Here is a 14,619-nt window from a genome sequence, read left to right on the forward strand (position 1 = left end):
CCGTGGAAATGTAATTCTTTCCCAAATCACTTTAGTTCCACTGCTATTTTTAGTTGTTTTCCATCAAGCGTTTGTTTCAGAGAATCAAAGTCCCATTAGGTTCTGAAACTCAAGCACAAACTGTACTGTGAGCCACTTTCCCACCACAGTGTGATAAATCAATTGGGCCAGATTGCCCCCCCCACTCCCCCACCCCCCACTCTTGTTTAAGTTACTGGTAATGTTCAAAAGGAAACACCCCCGAGTAAAAGTAAAGACAAGGAAAGATGAAACCTTTACCAAGTATTTTTTAATAACTGGAATCAATCATCATCATTATCATCATCATCATCGTGGTCATCAGTATCTTAGTCAGTGATTGACAGACTGGACATTACGGCTCTCAGGAACAACAGATCTCAATAACTGTGTGATGAAGAGGAATACAATGTACAGTCGGCTTTGCTGTGCACGAGGACGGCAGGAGGGTTGAAGGAACCTCTCCAGGCTCAGTAGTATAACTCCTGATCCCACCAACCTGAGGGATTACAAACAATAACACAGTGACGACTGGCATCCACAGACGGCTGTCTTGTTGACCAACATGGACAGAGTAGATCATCTTACTTCCTGGATATCTCCTGACTCCCAACTTCCTGATCTCGTCATAGACAAAGATTAGAATTCCAAATGGCAGAGGAACAAACCACCACTGGACTCTTGGGGGGGGGGGGGGGGGGGGGTGTATCACATGTACCAATGAGTTAAAATGAGACACACTGAAAATGATGCTCATGTTTGATCATTGTTTTAGGTTTTACCTTATAGGCATGAAATTGAAGATGTTCGGCATCCCGGGACAGTAACACAGCAGATTACCAAGGCACAGCTGGAAGACTATGGCAGAAACCAAGACACGGTTCCTGCAAATGGAGAACACAGCAGAACAATATTACGATAAGTTTGAAAAAGTCGTTGGGGCTCATTAGCTCGCTGGTGATGTGCAGGTGCCGACCGGAATAAGCCTTGTTGGAAGACAGAGAGGCGGCGAGTTTTCCTGATCAGCACGTCTGAGATCTGACAGATCTCGATACTGACGAAGAACACCGTGTAGCACGTGTACTCCTGGTACAACCTCTGGCTGAAGGTCTGGAGAAACACAAGAAATTAGGCGTCGCACAAAACCTCGGGCTGGGAAAGAGTGACGCGGCGGTTGACGCGGCCCACCCATTCCTGCCCGTAGCTGTCCTGCAAGTCCTGAAGGTGGACGTCCTCCCACTGGGAGCGCAGGCCAACGCACATGAGCGGAAACCAGCCCTCCTGCGCCATGGCTGTGAAATAATCTGTGAAACCTGCAAAGGACTGGATTATTCCTGGAAAAAATAGAAATGACTTTAGTTCCAGGTGCATTCATTGTCTGAACATTATTGTTCCCTGAACACATTCAGAGAACATTTGGTGCTGAGGCTCAGTTTCCCACTGAGAGGACATCCACGAGGTGACAGCAGCGGAGGGCGAGCGAGGTCGCTCGTTTACACGCACCTATCTGAAAGTACGAGTAGACAGCCAGAGGCTCGTTCACCAGACGGTCTTGACGAGGGTTCCTGGGCTTCAGGTGCATGATGTCACTTTCTGCCCTCTCATACGCCAGAGAGACAGACGGGAACTACAGAAGAGACAACAATCCACTTGGAAGCAAAGGTTTCAGGAAGATTTACTGGCTGGTTACGCCAAAGCAGAACTAGTTAGCTTTAGTTGTAGCAGTGTTGGAAGAACAACAAGTTTGGGTTGATTTTGTGCTTTTTCACGTCTGCATTGGATCGACTTGCTCACAATGTCAGTGGCCAGCTCTATGAAGAGGATGGTGATGCAGCCCAGAGGAAGTGGCACGCTGACGGTGATGTAGATTAGATAGGGGGTCAGCTCGGGGATGTTCTTGGTCAGCGTGTAGGCGATGGACTTCTTCAGGTTGTCAAAGATAAGACGACCTTCAAAAGCATGAAGGATGCACGACAAGTCAAGTCCTCGCTGACAGGTTGCATTTCTCCCCACCCGTTATTGTGACCGCGCACGTGCTTGTGCAAACAATCTGGAGGAAGAGCAGGAACCCTGTTTCTACTGCCAGCTTCTCACCCTGCTCCACTCCGGTGACGATGGAGGCAAAGTTGTCGTCCAGCAGGATCATGTCTGCAGCGTTCTTGGCGGCGTCAGACCCAGCGATGCCCATGGCCACACCGATATCTGCCTTCTTCAAGGCCGGGGAGTCGTTCACCCCATCGCCTGTCACTGCAACGATGGAGCCCTGTGGAGGAAGAGGTGGAAGCGTGAGACGGAACGCTGTCCAGAGATGAACACGTGGCATTTTATTTCATTTCTGAGGTTTTCAGCCAAGTGTGTTTCTGTTGGCTAGTTCGAAGAGGGCAAAGAACAATGTTCTTTCGCCACCGGTCATAGTAGGCACTGAAATTATACCCATATGCATTACCAGCCGCTGGCAACTTTCCACAATGATCAGCTTCTGCTGAGGGGATGTCCGTGCAAACACCATCTCAGGATGGTTTTGAAGCACCTCATCCAACTCTTCGCTGCTCATCTCCTTCAGCTGAGCCCCGCTGATCACGCAGGCCCGGGCCTCTCTGCACATGTTAAGGGAGCGCGGTGCAGACAGAGGTGAGGTAGGCATGCTTTCAAAGAAAGAGACACTGCATTTGCTAAATGATGACAGTTGATGTACCTCTTGTTGACTTGTTCCACTGGGATGCCTTTCCTCTGAGCGATATCCTCCACCGTCTCACTGCCCTCCGAGATGATACCAACATTAGCTGCTATTGCCTTGGCGGTGATGGGATGGTCGCCGGTTACCATTATGACCTGAATTTTTAAGACACAACGATGGACAGACGCTAGTCCAAATTCTGCCTCTTGCAAAGTTGTGTTTCTCCGGCTGCCATTTTTGGACCGTTCTAAACTCACCCTGATCCCTGCAGTGCGACACCTCATCACTGCATCGGGCACAGTGGCCCTGGGAGGGTCGATCATCGATATGAGGCCGGCGAAGCACAGTCCCGACGTGGGGAAATTCATCTCATCGGTGTCAAAATGATAGCCACGAGGGAAGTCCTTCTCGCTGAGGTAGATGTGACAGAAACCTGGAAAGGAAAAAACAATGGAACGGGATGAAGTTTGATATGACTGCATATTAAAGGTAGGTACTCGATATGGACGGCAGAGGAATAAACAGGTTCTCCAACCCAACACCCGCTCCCCAAGTCCTCCCAGGTCCATATAAGCTGTCTGGAAGGATTCTCTCCACTGCTCATCCAGAGGCAGCTCATGGCCCTTCATCAGAATGGAGGAGCAGCGCTCAAGGATACGTTCTGGTGCTCCCTTCATCACCAGAAGGTAACGCAGGTCCAGAGGGTCCTCCAGTTCATGGATGGACAGCTGGGAAGAGATACAGTAGATGGTTGAATGAAAATGTGGCCCTGATATTTCTACTCGATTGCACCGCATGAGTTCCCAAAGGATGATTCGCTCCCACCTGGAACTTGTTGGTGGAGTTGAAAGGCACCTCCACCACTTTCCTGAAGCGATGACGGTATTCCATAATGTTGCCTATGGTGAGTTCAGTGAACTTCAGGAGGGATGTCTCTGATGCATCTCCCACTACCATCCTCTATATCAGACAATTGAAGGTGGGTCAAGTGAGATGAAAGTGACTCTTAAAATAGAGAATAGTCATTCAATAGTCATAAGTAAAGTTAAAATGGTACAGCTGCGCTCCTGCATGGGTGTCACAAGCATCTCAAAGCACTCCAGCTTCACCTTCGGAATGGGCACATCTTCCTGACCAGGTTTGAAAGTCGCTCTGTTACACAGGGAGGCCACTCTTGCCAGAGAACGCCATGTATCTGATGACTGTTCAAAGCTTTGGCCTAGAAACCACACAACATTATTACAGGAACCTGCACACTGTGGTTACTGTAGCACGTATTTGTATATAGTTCTCTATGTTTATGGAGTTGGGGAGTTGTTGATGTTCCTTTTCTTCACCTGACTGATCTTCCGTGGTGTCAGCAGCGTGGATGTGGTCGTCGAACCAGAGGTGAGCCACCGTCATCCTGTTCTGAGTCAGGGTCCCGGTCTTATCAGAGCAGATGACTGAAGTGGAGCCTGAACTCAAAAATGAGAGTCTGTTCAGCTACAAGAGCAGTGATATTTCAAGAATAGACGTTTGGAGGGAAATGAAGACTTCAAAGACAGGGCTTGTGGTCTAAACTTTATATGCTTCAAAAAGTTGCAACAGTTCTGATCATGTCTTCGGCTCCTGCCATCGTGAATGGGAACACGGTGTGTCTGTTGTTCAGGGGCACTCGCCTAATGTCTCCACGGCCTCCAGGTTCTTCACCACACAGTTTTTCCTAGCGAGTCGCTTGGCTGTCAGGGAGAGACATACCTGAGGACAAAGACAGCTTTCGGATTGGATCGGAACAGCCATGACAGTGTCAGTCAATCCATTTAAAACAACAACACACAAGGTAGAAGCAAGATAAGCCCTATCAAGTCGTCATCGGTACGGATTCTCACAGTGACTGTGGCCAGCAGCCCCTCTGGAACGTATGCCACCACAATAGCCATGAAGAAGATCATGGCTTCCAGGAAGGCATATCCGATGAACATGGCCACCACGAAGAAGGTGAACCCAAAGAAGATGGCCAGACCAGCGATGATGTCCACGAAATGCTCGATTTCAATGGCGATGGGCGTCTTCTCGTTCCCGACGCCGCTTGCCAGGCTAGCAATCCGACCGATGATGGTACGATCGCCAGTGTTAATGATCACACCAGTGGCCACACCTGCAAGGCGGAAGAGAGCGGAAATACATTCATTGCCAGAAGGTTTTTTTTTTGCTGTCCCTGCTCTTATCTTCTCGGTGTGTCTGATGTGGTCTACCCTCCAGGCAGGTTGTGGAGAAGAATGCAATGTTTCTCGTCTCCAGGGGGTTTTCATGAGTACATTCTGGAGTCTTGGCTTGTGGTTCAGACTCCCCTGTCAAGGACGAGTTGTCCACCTGGAGTGGGAATAATGATCAGTGTTTACATCTTCAAGAAGAGTTTAAGTGTTCCAGTCTTCTGCTAGATTGTGAGGATTGTGCAGTGACAGTAGTGCTTTCTCCTAGGCTATACAAACAGGGTGTGTGTATTTGTGCGATCTACCTTGCATCCCTGACCCGTAATGATACGAATGTCAGCAGGGACTCTGTCACCTCCTTTAATTTCCACCAAATCCCCGACGACCAGCTCGTTGGCGTTGATCTGGTTTTTCTGGCCGTCACGGATCACGATGGCTTGCTATTGAGGATGCAATTAGACAATTGTCATGAATCCACATAAAGGTGGCATTATATATATTTCTGAGCACTAAGTAATGATATTGTTTTAAGGAATGCATTGCGGAGGTCCTCTTTTAATTTTCACCTGTGGCACCAGGTTCTTGAAACTGGCAATGATGTTGGTACTCTTGAATTCCTGGTAGTAGCCGAAGCAGCCAGTTACAACCACGACAGCAATGAGGGTGATGGCCAGGTACAGCTGGAGCAACAAGAAGGACGTACAAAGACAACTAAAAGCCAACCCTGACAGGAAGACAACAGGCAACTCGTCTAGATAGAAATGTTAGTCACATTGTCATAGCTGGTGAGGTTCCCTCTCGCCAGTTCAATGCCGAAGGCGATGAAGCAGATGACGGCTGCGACCCACATGAGGCACTGCAGCCCCCCGGCAAGCTGCCTGGCAAACTTCACGTACTCTGGAGTCCCTTTAGGAGGCTCCAGCTCATTTGGACCGTCTCTTTCCAAGATCTGTCGAGCAAAGGTGGAGGTCAGACCCTGCGGAGGAAAAAAAGAACAAAACTGAGTTCGGCATGAAGCAGAATACACGTCTACAACACTGTCATCCAAAACAAAATTAGACATTGTCACTTTAAATGTCCTACCTTGGAAACGCTTGTGTTGTACCTCATTTCAAGTTCCTCAGTTGTAATCTCGTGATCGTCCTGGAGGGGGAGACAAAAATATATTGATTTGGAAATAGTTGAGTTATCCATATGCCAAACTATTTTGCACTGAAATCCTGTGATCACCATATTGTCTTCTAGTCACATTATAAATACAGTTTTAAATGCTATCTCTTTATTTAGTGCATCACTCACTATATCCATTTCTTTCTTCATGCCCTCCAATCTCTCCTTCTTCTTGATCTTCTTTTTCTTCTTCTTCTCCAAGTCCCCATTCATTTCAAACATGTCATATGTTTCCTGAATGCAGACGGTAGTCAGTAGAATATTTGGAGCAGTGCAATCATCAACCAGTTACATTCAGTTTCTTTGTGATTTGCACTGAGAAACTGCTTCAGTTCAGACCGTTCTGATAAATCTCGATACAGAAAAAATAATTATCATTAACCAACAATCAAAAATATCACATAAAATGAATAACAAATTAAAATATATATCATGTTGCCATTTTTAAGCTTCTGATTTTCGTATCTTAATTTTTTTTTGAGTCCATTTATTTGTTTATTTTCCATTTTTTGCTATGGAGTACACAGTAATAAAAGTCTTAAATGTCCAACCGACGGTCTGCTGGTCTCCTACCTGTTGGTACATGGTTGCAGGTGTGACAGGGGACTGCTCTCCTAAATCAATGGAGCTCCAGGCCACTCGTTTCTTCTTAGATCCCGAAATTTTGCCGTATTTCTGATCCAGTTCAATGAGCGAACCCAGTTTCTCCGCCAGTCACACACCACAATGGTCAAAAACTGGGAACACTGTCTGTAAAAGTCCCGTTATAATTGACAACTCCCCCTTTGGTCAAGCGCATGCGCACCAGGAAACATTTCTTCAACAAGGTACACGGTGAGTGGAGGTGTCATCTGGAAAGTCAAGTAGCAGCAACATCATGACTTGGCTGAGGTCGCACATGTAACGGCGCACTCATATCACCCGCTATGCGTACGCCAGCGTTTCCTGCTGATAAAACCCCTTAAAGAGCAGCGAGGCAGCGGAGGTCAAAACAATGTCACAGCGTGTCGGCTACGTCGCTTCCAGTTGAAGGTCACAAATGATTAGAAACTAATTTGATCTGTCAGTGTTCTTTGAAAAACAACAATCATTGCATGGACAAACTCGTCCATCCGTCACCTCTTTTTCTTTTTTCTTCTCTAAAACCTCAATCAGTCAATCAGCCTTTCAAGGATGCGAGTCATGCCTGCGCACACCTAAACATAGCAATATCAAAAAGTATCACCCTAGGGCAGCAAGTGTGGTGAATGTGACCAGTAGCCGAGGTGGCGATGCCCTTCAAGTGTTCTCAAAGAACACACTGCATGTTGTATGCTCAGTAAATACGATCATTGAGTGGCTAGGGCCTAATATTTGATCAACTAATTGTTATAAGTTGACTTAACCTCCAAACCACTCCAGAGGTGAAACTAAAAACATACAGAAGGGTGACAGATATACAATACATACACCTGGGAGATCAGTTACAATTTACAAGCAATGGCAGATAACGTGAACGCAATGGGACAACGAGGGGTTGTCGTGGAGAGCTCATGCTCAACAATAATATGAAGACGTTATTAATGCGTGTTTAAGCAGAACTCGTAGTCAGACTGCTTCGTTATTTTGGATTTCCATAGAAGAGAAACGAGCGATATGATCACTTTAATGTGTTGGCGGATTTGCGTTTGTGCGCGTGTAGAATGCAGGTGCAGTGAGAGAAACACACCGGGGGTTTAAATGTACAACAGGCAACCGTGGACGCGTTGCGTTACGAGAAGCCGTGCGGCAGAATGAGTTGCGAAACGAACGCTCCTGGCCAATGACGGCTGCGTCCGCGGGTCACGTGACGCAGTGTGCTGACGTCATTTCTCCGCGTCCGCTCTCTGGCAGAGCTCTCCATGTGAAAAAGCTTCCACCTAAATTGCAGTGAATCACAGGTGAGTCGCTGATGAAAAGAGTGTCTTTGTGTAGCGGCTGTGGTGTGTGTCTGTGTGTGTGTGGTGTGTGTGCGCACACAGGAAGAGTTGTGTGGCTGCCAGAGTGAAGCGGTGTGTGGGAGTGTGTGTCTTTCTCTGTGCGACAAGGTCAGGATTGAACGGATCAAACGCCTTCCGCTGGGTCTGCTCCTCGAGCCTCCGAACTCACCGGCGCTCGTGTGTGACTGCACTCAGCTGAAGTCACGGGGTCGGCGAGCCGCTTTGGATCTCGACCTGGCACTTTGAGTCCTGGCGTGGCTTTGGAAGGCGTCATCGTTACACAAACTGCTGCGGTCTGGTCGGTACCACAGGGCGACCCGGCGGCGGTGGATTTACCGCCGGCTTTGGTTCGTGGACCCTGGACCGATGGTCTGCTAGTGACGGCTGGCACGAGACAGGAGGGTGCGGCGGTCCCCTCTCCCAGCCTGGTCCACTCTGCTTGGACTGTGCAAGAAAGCACACATTTTCAGCCAGAAGCTAAAAGTGAGCGTGTGTGCATTGGGCTGCAAACAGAGGGCTAAATATGCTGCTGCCCCCCCCCAGCTCCCCCCCCCCTTTGGTGCATGATGGTAAAAAGCATTGAGTGTGAACATGACGTGAACCACGGCTTCATGACGTCAGGCCCCTGCCTGCTCCACCCTGTTGTGTTCTGATGGACCACAGGTGGCCCCGGCGCTGCATGCAGGGTAACTGGGTGGGCTGAAGTGGGGCGGTTCAGAACCGCTGAGCCTCTCACTGCTCCTCTCCAACAGGTAGATGACAGTTGTCCCTCGGCGGAGGGAGGGGACGTCCTTGCACTTTTGACCGCGGCGTACGAGCAGAGACCGCCCAGCGCCACAACCCGCCCACCTTCTGGCCCATGGCGAGCCGTCTCTTGGCCCGGTATGTCCGCCTGCTGGGCAGGACCTCCTCCTTGAAGGCTCCTCCTGCAGCCGCCGCCCGCCTGCCTCCACCCTTGGCTCAGGGACGGCCGTGGGCCGCAGAGCGCCTGCTGTGCGAGGGCGGCGCTGCGGAGAAGGAGGAGGTGTTCAGAACCAGGCCGGTGCGCACCCAGCTGGACGATGTGGTGGACGGGGCAGCGGCGCCGGAGGACGTCCTGCTGGCCTGGGCCCAGCACGGAGGCAACGGCAACCAGGCCGCTCACACTCTGGTCAAGTGGACTCAGCTGACGCTGAAGACCTGCGGCCCCTTTAAGGGTCAGCAGACTGGAGCGGCCACGGATCCCAGGCTGCTGGACATCATGGACACTGTGGCCCGGGAGGTAAGACGCACAGACTCACAGATGTTTTGCGTGCGTGTCCACGTCCTTCACTTTGTGTTTCGTCCTCCAGGTGTCGTCGGTGTGGAACGGCAACCTGCTGTCCTCCCTGCGCTCCCTCTGGATCCTGGGCCCGGTCGCCAGCCAGTCTGTGGTGAGCTCCGTGCAGACGGAGGTCCTGTGGCGGGTGCGCCGGCTGACCTACAAGCAGCTCAGCTTCCTGGTGGACTGGGGAGCAGGGAGGAGGAGCCAGCAGGACGTGGCCGTGGTCAACGCTGCGCTGAAGCAGCTGGAGCTGCGCTGGACTGAGATCAGCGACGCCAGGACGGTCAGCGCACTGATATCCAAGAGTCAAAGCATGTCGGCCACCATGATGGACCGGCTGGAGGACAAGGTGGGCGGCTCAGAGGAACCTGCAGCCTCACTCTGCTCCTCACTCTGCTCCTCACTCTGCCTCTGCTCCTCACTCTGCTCCTCACTCTGCAGCCTCACTCTGCAGCCTCACTCTGCTCCTCGCTCTGCTCCTCACTCTGCTCCTCACTCTGCCTCTGCTCCTCACTCTGCTCCTCACTCTGCTCCTCACTCTGCTCCTCACTCTGCCTCTGCTTCTCACTCTGCTCCTCGCTCTGCTCCTCACTCTGCCTCTGCTCCTCACTCTGCTCCTCACTCTGCCTCTGCTCCTCACTCTGCTCCTCACTCTGCTCCTCACTCTGCCTCTGCTCCTCACTCTGCTCCTCACTCTGCCTCTGCTCCTCACTCTGCTCCTCACTCTGCTCCTCACTCTGCCTCTGCTCCTCACTCTGCTCCTCACTCTGCCTCTGCTCCTCACTCTGCTCCTCGCTCTGCTCCTCACTCTGCTCTCTGTTCTGCAGGCCCTGGAACTGGCTGAGGACTTTTCTGCAGAAGAGATCCGCAGAGTCTGTCTGTCTCTGGCGGCTCAGAACCGCAGGTCCGTCCCACTGCTCCGAGCTCTGTCCTACCACCTGCTGCAGAAGCCGTCGTCGGAGTTCTCCACCGGCCTCATGCTGGACGTGGCCTTTGCATACGGTACAAATTCCACCACACTGGTGCAGCGGCGTCACTTAGAAGAACCGTTTAGTCTTGCGAGTGTCCCTGAAGATTGAAATGGCTTCTGACAGATGCGCCGTTCCAGGAGGCGCTGCGGTCACTCCTGATTTTGTCCACAGGGGGGCACTAGAATCCAGAAGAACTGAAAGTTCCTGCAACAATAGTTCATTTAGAATCACATGTATGAGTTTGTGTTGCGATTGAAAAGCCACTTGTGTTGCCGGCCTCGTCCCGTCTTCCTGCACCGCTGACTTTATCCCCCCCCCGCAGGGAAGTTGAATTTCCACCACTCTCAGGTTTTCCAGCGAATGGCCTCGGAGCTGCTGCCCAGAGTGGCGGAGCTCCACTCGGCCGATGTGACGCGCTGCGCCAAGTCGCTGGGCTTCCTCAAGTGGCTCCACGTTCCTCTCTTCCAGGCCTTTGCTGAGGTCAGTGCTGCGTCTTGGTCCACTTGAAGCTGTGCATCGTGCACACCTTGGACTCATGTTGTGATGTTGTTGTGTCTCCTTCCCCAGCACTTCGCAGCAAACAGTCAGAACTACAGCACTTTGCAGATATGTAACCTCATCTTGACCTTTGCCAGACTGAACTTCCAGCCCAGTAAATCAGAGGAGTTCTACAGCAAGGTACCGCCATGATGTGGACCTGTGTGTGTGTGTGGCCAGCGAGAGCCCCCCCCCCACTGTGTTTTCTATAGCCGCTATCTTTGTGCACAGATTCACCGGGCACTGGAGGGCGCTCTGCCAGCCCTGGAGCCCTTCCTGCACACAGATGTGGTTTGGTCTCTGTGTGTGCTGCAGCAAGCAAAGCCGGAACACCTCATTCCTCTCACACAGCAGGATCACATGAGCAGACTGTCGGGTGAGAGGAACCCTGGGCCTGAGCTACTCCACATTGTTAGGCTGAAAACAGGCTTCACACTGGACATTGCATTACGAAGGAGGCTCGACGCCTGTTGCCTTCGTCAGTAAAGAAAGAAGTTAATATTTCTTTGTTCTCATTTTCTGAAGCAGTCCTGTGAAATATTTGAAGGGCAGGAAGTTGAAATTTAGAAACTTCTGCTTTTCTCTTTCTCCAAAATAGAACATTTTCTATTTTATAAATTGCAAGAAAGTTACGGAGACTTCAAAGGTCGATATTTTCAAACCAAACTTGATTATTGTCCCTGTTAAATGCGATGCTAAGATCCTCTTTGGGCTCAGTAGGTGGCAGTGCAGCACCAACGGCTGTCTGTCCTGACAGACTGCAGTAGTTCATCCCATTTTCACTCAGCACATCACTGGAAAGGTGCAGTTTTCACTGCATGGCTCCATCTCTTGCTAGGAGGCAGTGCGGCTCGGCTGGAGAACTACAAGCAGAAGCTGCTCCACATCGCTGCCAGCCTGCAGTTGGAGCACCAGGGCCACTCCCACACCCTGCCGGTGCCGGAGAGCAGCCCCACCCTCAGCCCCACCCTCAGCCCCACCCTCAGCCCCCTGCAGAGCAGCCTCAGAGAGGCCCTGCAGCAGCTGGTGGGGGGCAGGGCGGGGGCCCTCCGCACCGGGGTGCACACTGTGTACGGCTGGACTCTGGGTAAGTGGGCCCAGTCGGCCAAGAAAAGAACTTCCAGAAGTAGAAAGAGCCACAAGTGCAGTGCCTCTCTCTGACCAGATGGGGAGCTGGTGGTGGATGGTGACAACAAACCGGTCGAGCTGTCGTCGCTGGAAGCCCCCCACCTGGCTGGCGGCGGGGGAGACCAGGCGCTGCCCGAAGGGGCTCGCAGGTGAGTGGCCTGCAGACTGAGCTGCTGCTGCTTCTCTGCTGCCGTCTTCCACAGTTGCATCCTTCCGTCTGTTGCAGGCTCGCCGTCTTGGCCTGGGAATTCCCCAACTTTGGCTCCAAGAGCAGAGACCTCTTGGGCCGCTTTGCCATGATGAAGCGGCACCTCCAGCTGGCCGGCCTGATCACAGTGGAGGTGAGCAGAGGCAGCAGAGTTTGGCCACTTTAAGGTCACGGTGTCTTTGAATGCGGGTGGTTTTCTTTTGCCGCTTCAGTCACTTTGCCAAAGGAATTTTGCGGCTCCGTCGTGTTTCTTTTGCCCTCGTATTGAGTTAGAGGACCGAAGCAGAGCAGCCGCACTGGTGCTGCCAGCACAGCAGTCGACTGTGTGTTAGAACAGGGAGTCAGGTGGGTCCTGCTGCAGTCAGAGGTAAAAATAGAGCTCCAGCTTCATCTAGGCTGCCGTGAGCCCCCCTTCCTCCTCCTCCTCTTCCTACTCCTCCTCGTCCTCCTCCTCCTCCTCCTGTCATCTAGGACAGCATTGTTACAGCAGCAGCCTGGGTCTCTGACTTGCTCTGCAGCTCTGCAGCCCTGTGGCTTTCCATGAAGACTGAGGGAAGCGGCAGAGTTGCTTGTGGCCTGGAAATGTTTTCACCTCTTTGTTTGGCCTCGTCCAGGTGCCCTATTACGAGTGGCTGGAGCTGAAGACAGACTGGCAGAGACTGGCCTACCTGAAGGACAAGATGGGGAAGGCCGTGGCCGAGGACATGGCCCACTGACTGGCGGCCCACTGTGCGGACTCGAGCGGCGTTCCCAAAGCGGGCGGGACCGCAGGGAACGCGGACTCACGGGGAGGGAGCGGCTCTCTTACATCGAGTCATGAAAACATATTTTCACTCCGGTTTCCCGGGCAACGCGTGGGGCTTTCCCTGTTTCCATGGCGATGGCAGATGAGCGCTTTTGGAAAATAAAGACAGCAGGGGGCGACTGGCGTCGGTTGGGTCTTTGCGTGTGCGGGTGGCCTGTGGAAGGCGAGTCGCCCCGAGCCAAAGCTGTGGGCTGGAACCCCTGCGGCCTCTGGTCCACTCAGTTCTCTCTGTTAGTGTGCATCTCAAGTTGTTGTGATGAAATAAATTGTTTTATTGCCAACGCCTCGGGTCCGCTTTGATTTGTAGCCGCAAACATCCCGGAATTTCACCCGGTTCTGTTGTTGCGCTTCGCGCGCGTGTGGGTTCTGCTGAGTGCAGAGTGGATGTTCAGACTGGACCGGTTTCATTTCTCTTGCTGTGAACTGGTGCGAGTGGGTTGGCAGGTAGGTGGACGGACTGCTGGAGGGGATTTTGATTCACAGACAGCGAGAGCTGAGTCCACTCAGGCCAGAAGCACAATTGGATTAGTAAGCATTCATTGAGCCCGGATTCTGTTTTAAAAGCAGAAATAAATAGAATGTAAATCAAGATTTGGCTAATTCCTTTAAAACTTGTAGACAATATTTTGTTTTTATTACCAAAACTGAGTAAAGTTTTTAGTTTTTTTTTTCAGCGAGAGCAGAAAGTGTCTGCCAACAGCTTTGATGGTGTGAATCTCTGCTTCCTCTTCAGTGACGTCATCCAATGATTCTGTGTTGTCACTGTTCAGGCATGGGTTGGTTGACTGACAGACCGATTGATTGATTTGCTTTTTACCCTGAACTCTAATAATCGCTGAATCCCCTCTGTGTTCCAAACTGTTAGAATCAACACATCCTCTGGGCTCTTTCTAAATAAAAGCACCGCTCAGTTCTTTCACGTTAAAAGCCTGCGTGTGCGCCTGCTGGTTCTCCTCCGCAGGTCGTGGTCCAGTAACACGCTGCATTTCTGCCGAGCGGCTCTGTGATGGGAAGCTGGGGGGGGTTTCCATGGTAACACTTGCTGGTAGTTTGGCTCAGTGCTGCCACCTCTTCACCCCTTACCTTGTCAACCCGGGTCAGAAGAAATGGGCGGGGCAACCAGAGTGTGAGCCGTGGGCCCGGCAGCTGCGTTCCCCGCCTTTGTTCTTCTAAACTTGATTTCAGTTTCTGTTTGACAGTGGCATGGATCCCCGGTCCTTCCCCTGACACCTGCCCCTCCCTCCCTGTTGATGCAGTACCGCTGCTGTCCTGCGAGGCTGAGGGCAGCACTGAGAGAGGAAGAGAGTGGTGGAAATGTGCTGACATCATCCTTGAAGCTCCAGTCATAGCTTGAGGGGGGGGGGACAGAAACAAACAAACAAACTGCAGCTCCTTCCCAGATTCTATACACACTATACACACACTTATGCACACGCACACGATATTCAGATGAAGACTGTGGGCTCTAAAACATGCAGCCCGTCAGAGGCAGCATGACGCATGCAGACACACACACACACACACACACACACACACACACACACACACACACAGACACGTGCTGCAGGAGGATTTGAGCATTGGGTCGCTGAGCATTCAGCCGCCCCCTCTCTCTCTCTCTCTCTCTCTCTCTCCCTCTCTCTCACACA

General features: G+C 51.6%; 2 protein-coding genes across 2 annotated transcripts; one reads left to right on the top strand and one right to left on the bottom strand.

The window, feature by feature from the left end:
• Positions 1–349: 349 nt before the first annotated feature.
• On the bottom strand, positions 350–7,180 carry LOC142903590 (potassium-transporting ATPase alpha chain 1). The gene is made up of 24 exons (XM_076049307.1): positions 6,634–7,180; positions 6,190–6,294; positions 5,974–6,033; positions 5,663–5,866; positions 5,457–5,570; positions 5,196–5,330; positions 4,933–5,050; positions 4,567–4,835; positions 4,357–4,435; positions 4,033–4,152; positions 3,805–3,914; positions 3,521–3,655; positions 3,231–3,423; positions 2,953–3,128; positions 2,714–2,850; positions 2,465–2,615; positions 2,113–2,281; positions 1,813–1,967; positions 1,522–1,645; positions 1,207–1,352; positions 995–1,128; positions 801–902; positions 607–698; positions 350–517 (listed from the first exon to the last, which is right to left on the bottom strand). The coding sequence occupies exons 1-24, from the start codon at positions 6,643–6,645 to the stop codon at positions 489–491; spliced, it is 3,069 nt and encodes a 1,022-aa protein (XP_075905422.1). The 5' UTR covers positions 6,646–7,180; the 3' UTR covers positions 350–488.
• Positions 7,181–7,829: 649 nt separating this feature from the next.
• tbrg4 (transforming growth factor beta regulator 4) lies at positions 7,830–13,251 on the top strand. Its single transcript, XM_076049304.1, has 11 exons — positions 7,830–7,979; positions 8,771–9,279; positions 9,350–9,670; positions 10,149–10,323; positions 10,615–10,772; positions 10,860–10,970; positions 11,061–11,205; positions 11,668–11,916; positions 11,995–12,106; positions 12,184–12,298; positions 12,780–13,251. Exons 2-11 carry the CDS (start codon positions 8,878–8,880, stop codon positions 12,879–12,881), a joined length of 1,890 nt encoding a protein of 629 aa, XP_075905419.1. The 5' UTR covers positions 7,830–7,979; positions 8,771–8,877; the 3' UTR covers positions 12,882–13,251.
• Positions 13,252–14,619: the final 1,368 nt, after the last annotated feature.

Source organism: Nelusetta ayraudi, unplaced genomic scaffold (assembly GCF_046127955.1).
Source record: "Nelusetta ayraudi isolate G7.1 ecotype Tasmania unplaced genomic scaffold, CSIRO-AGI_Nayr_v1 ptg000113l, whole genome shotgun sequence".
Classification (NCBI taxonomy): Eukaryota; Metazoa; Chordata; class Actinopteri; order Tetraodontiformes; family Monacanthidae; genus Nelusetta; species Nelusetta ayraudi.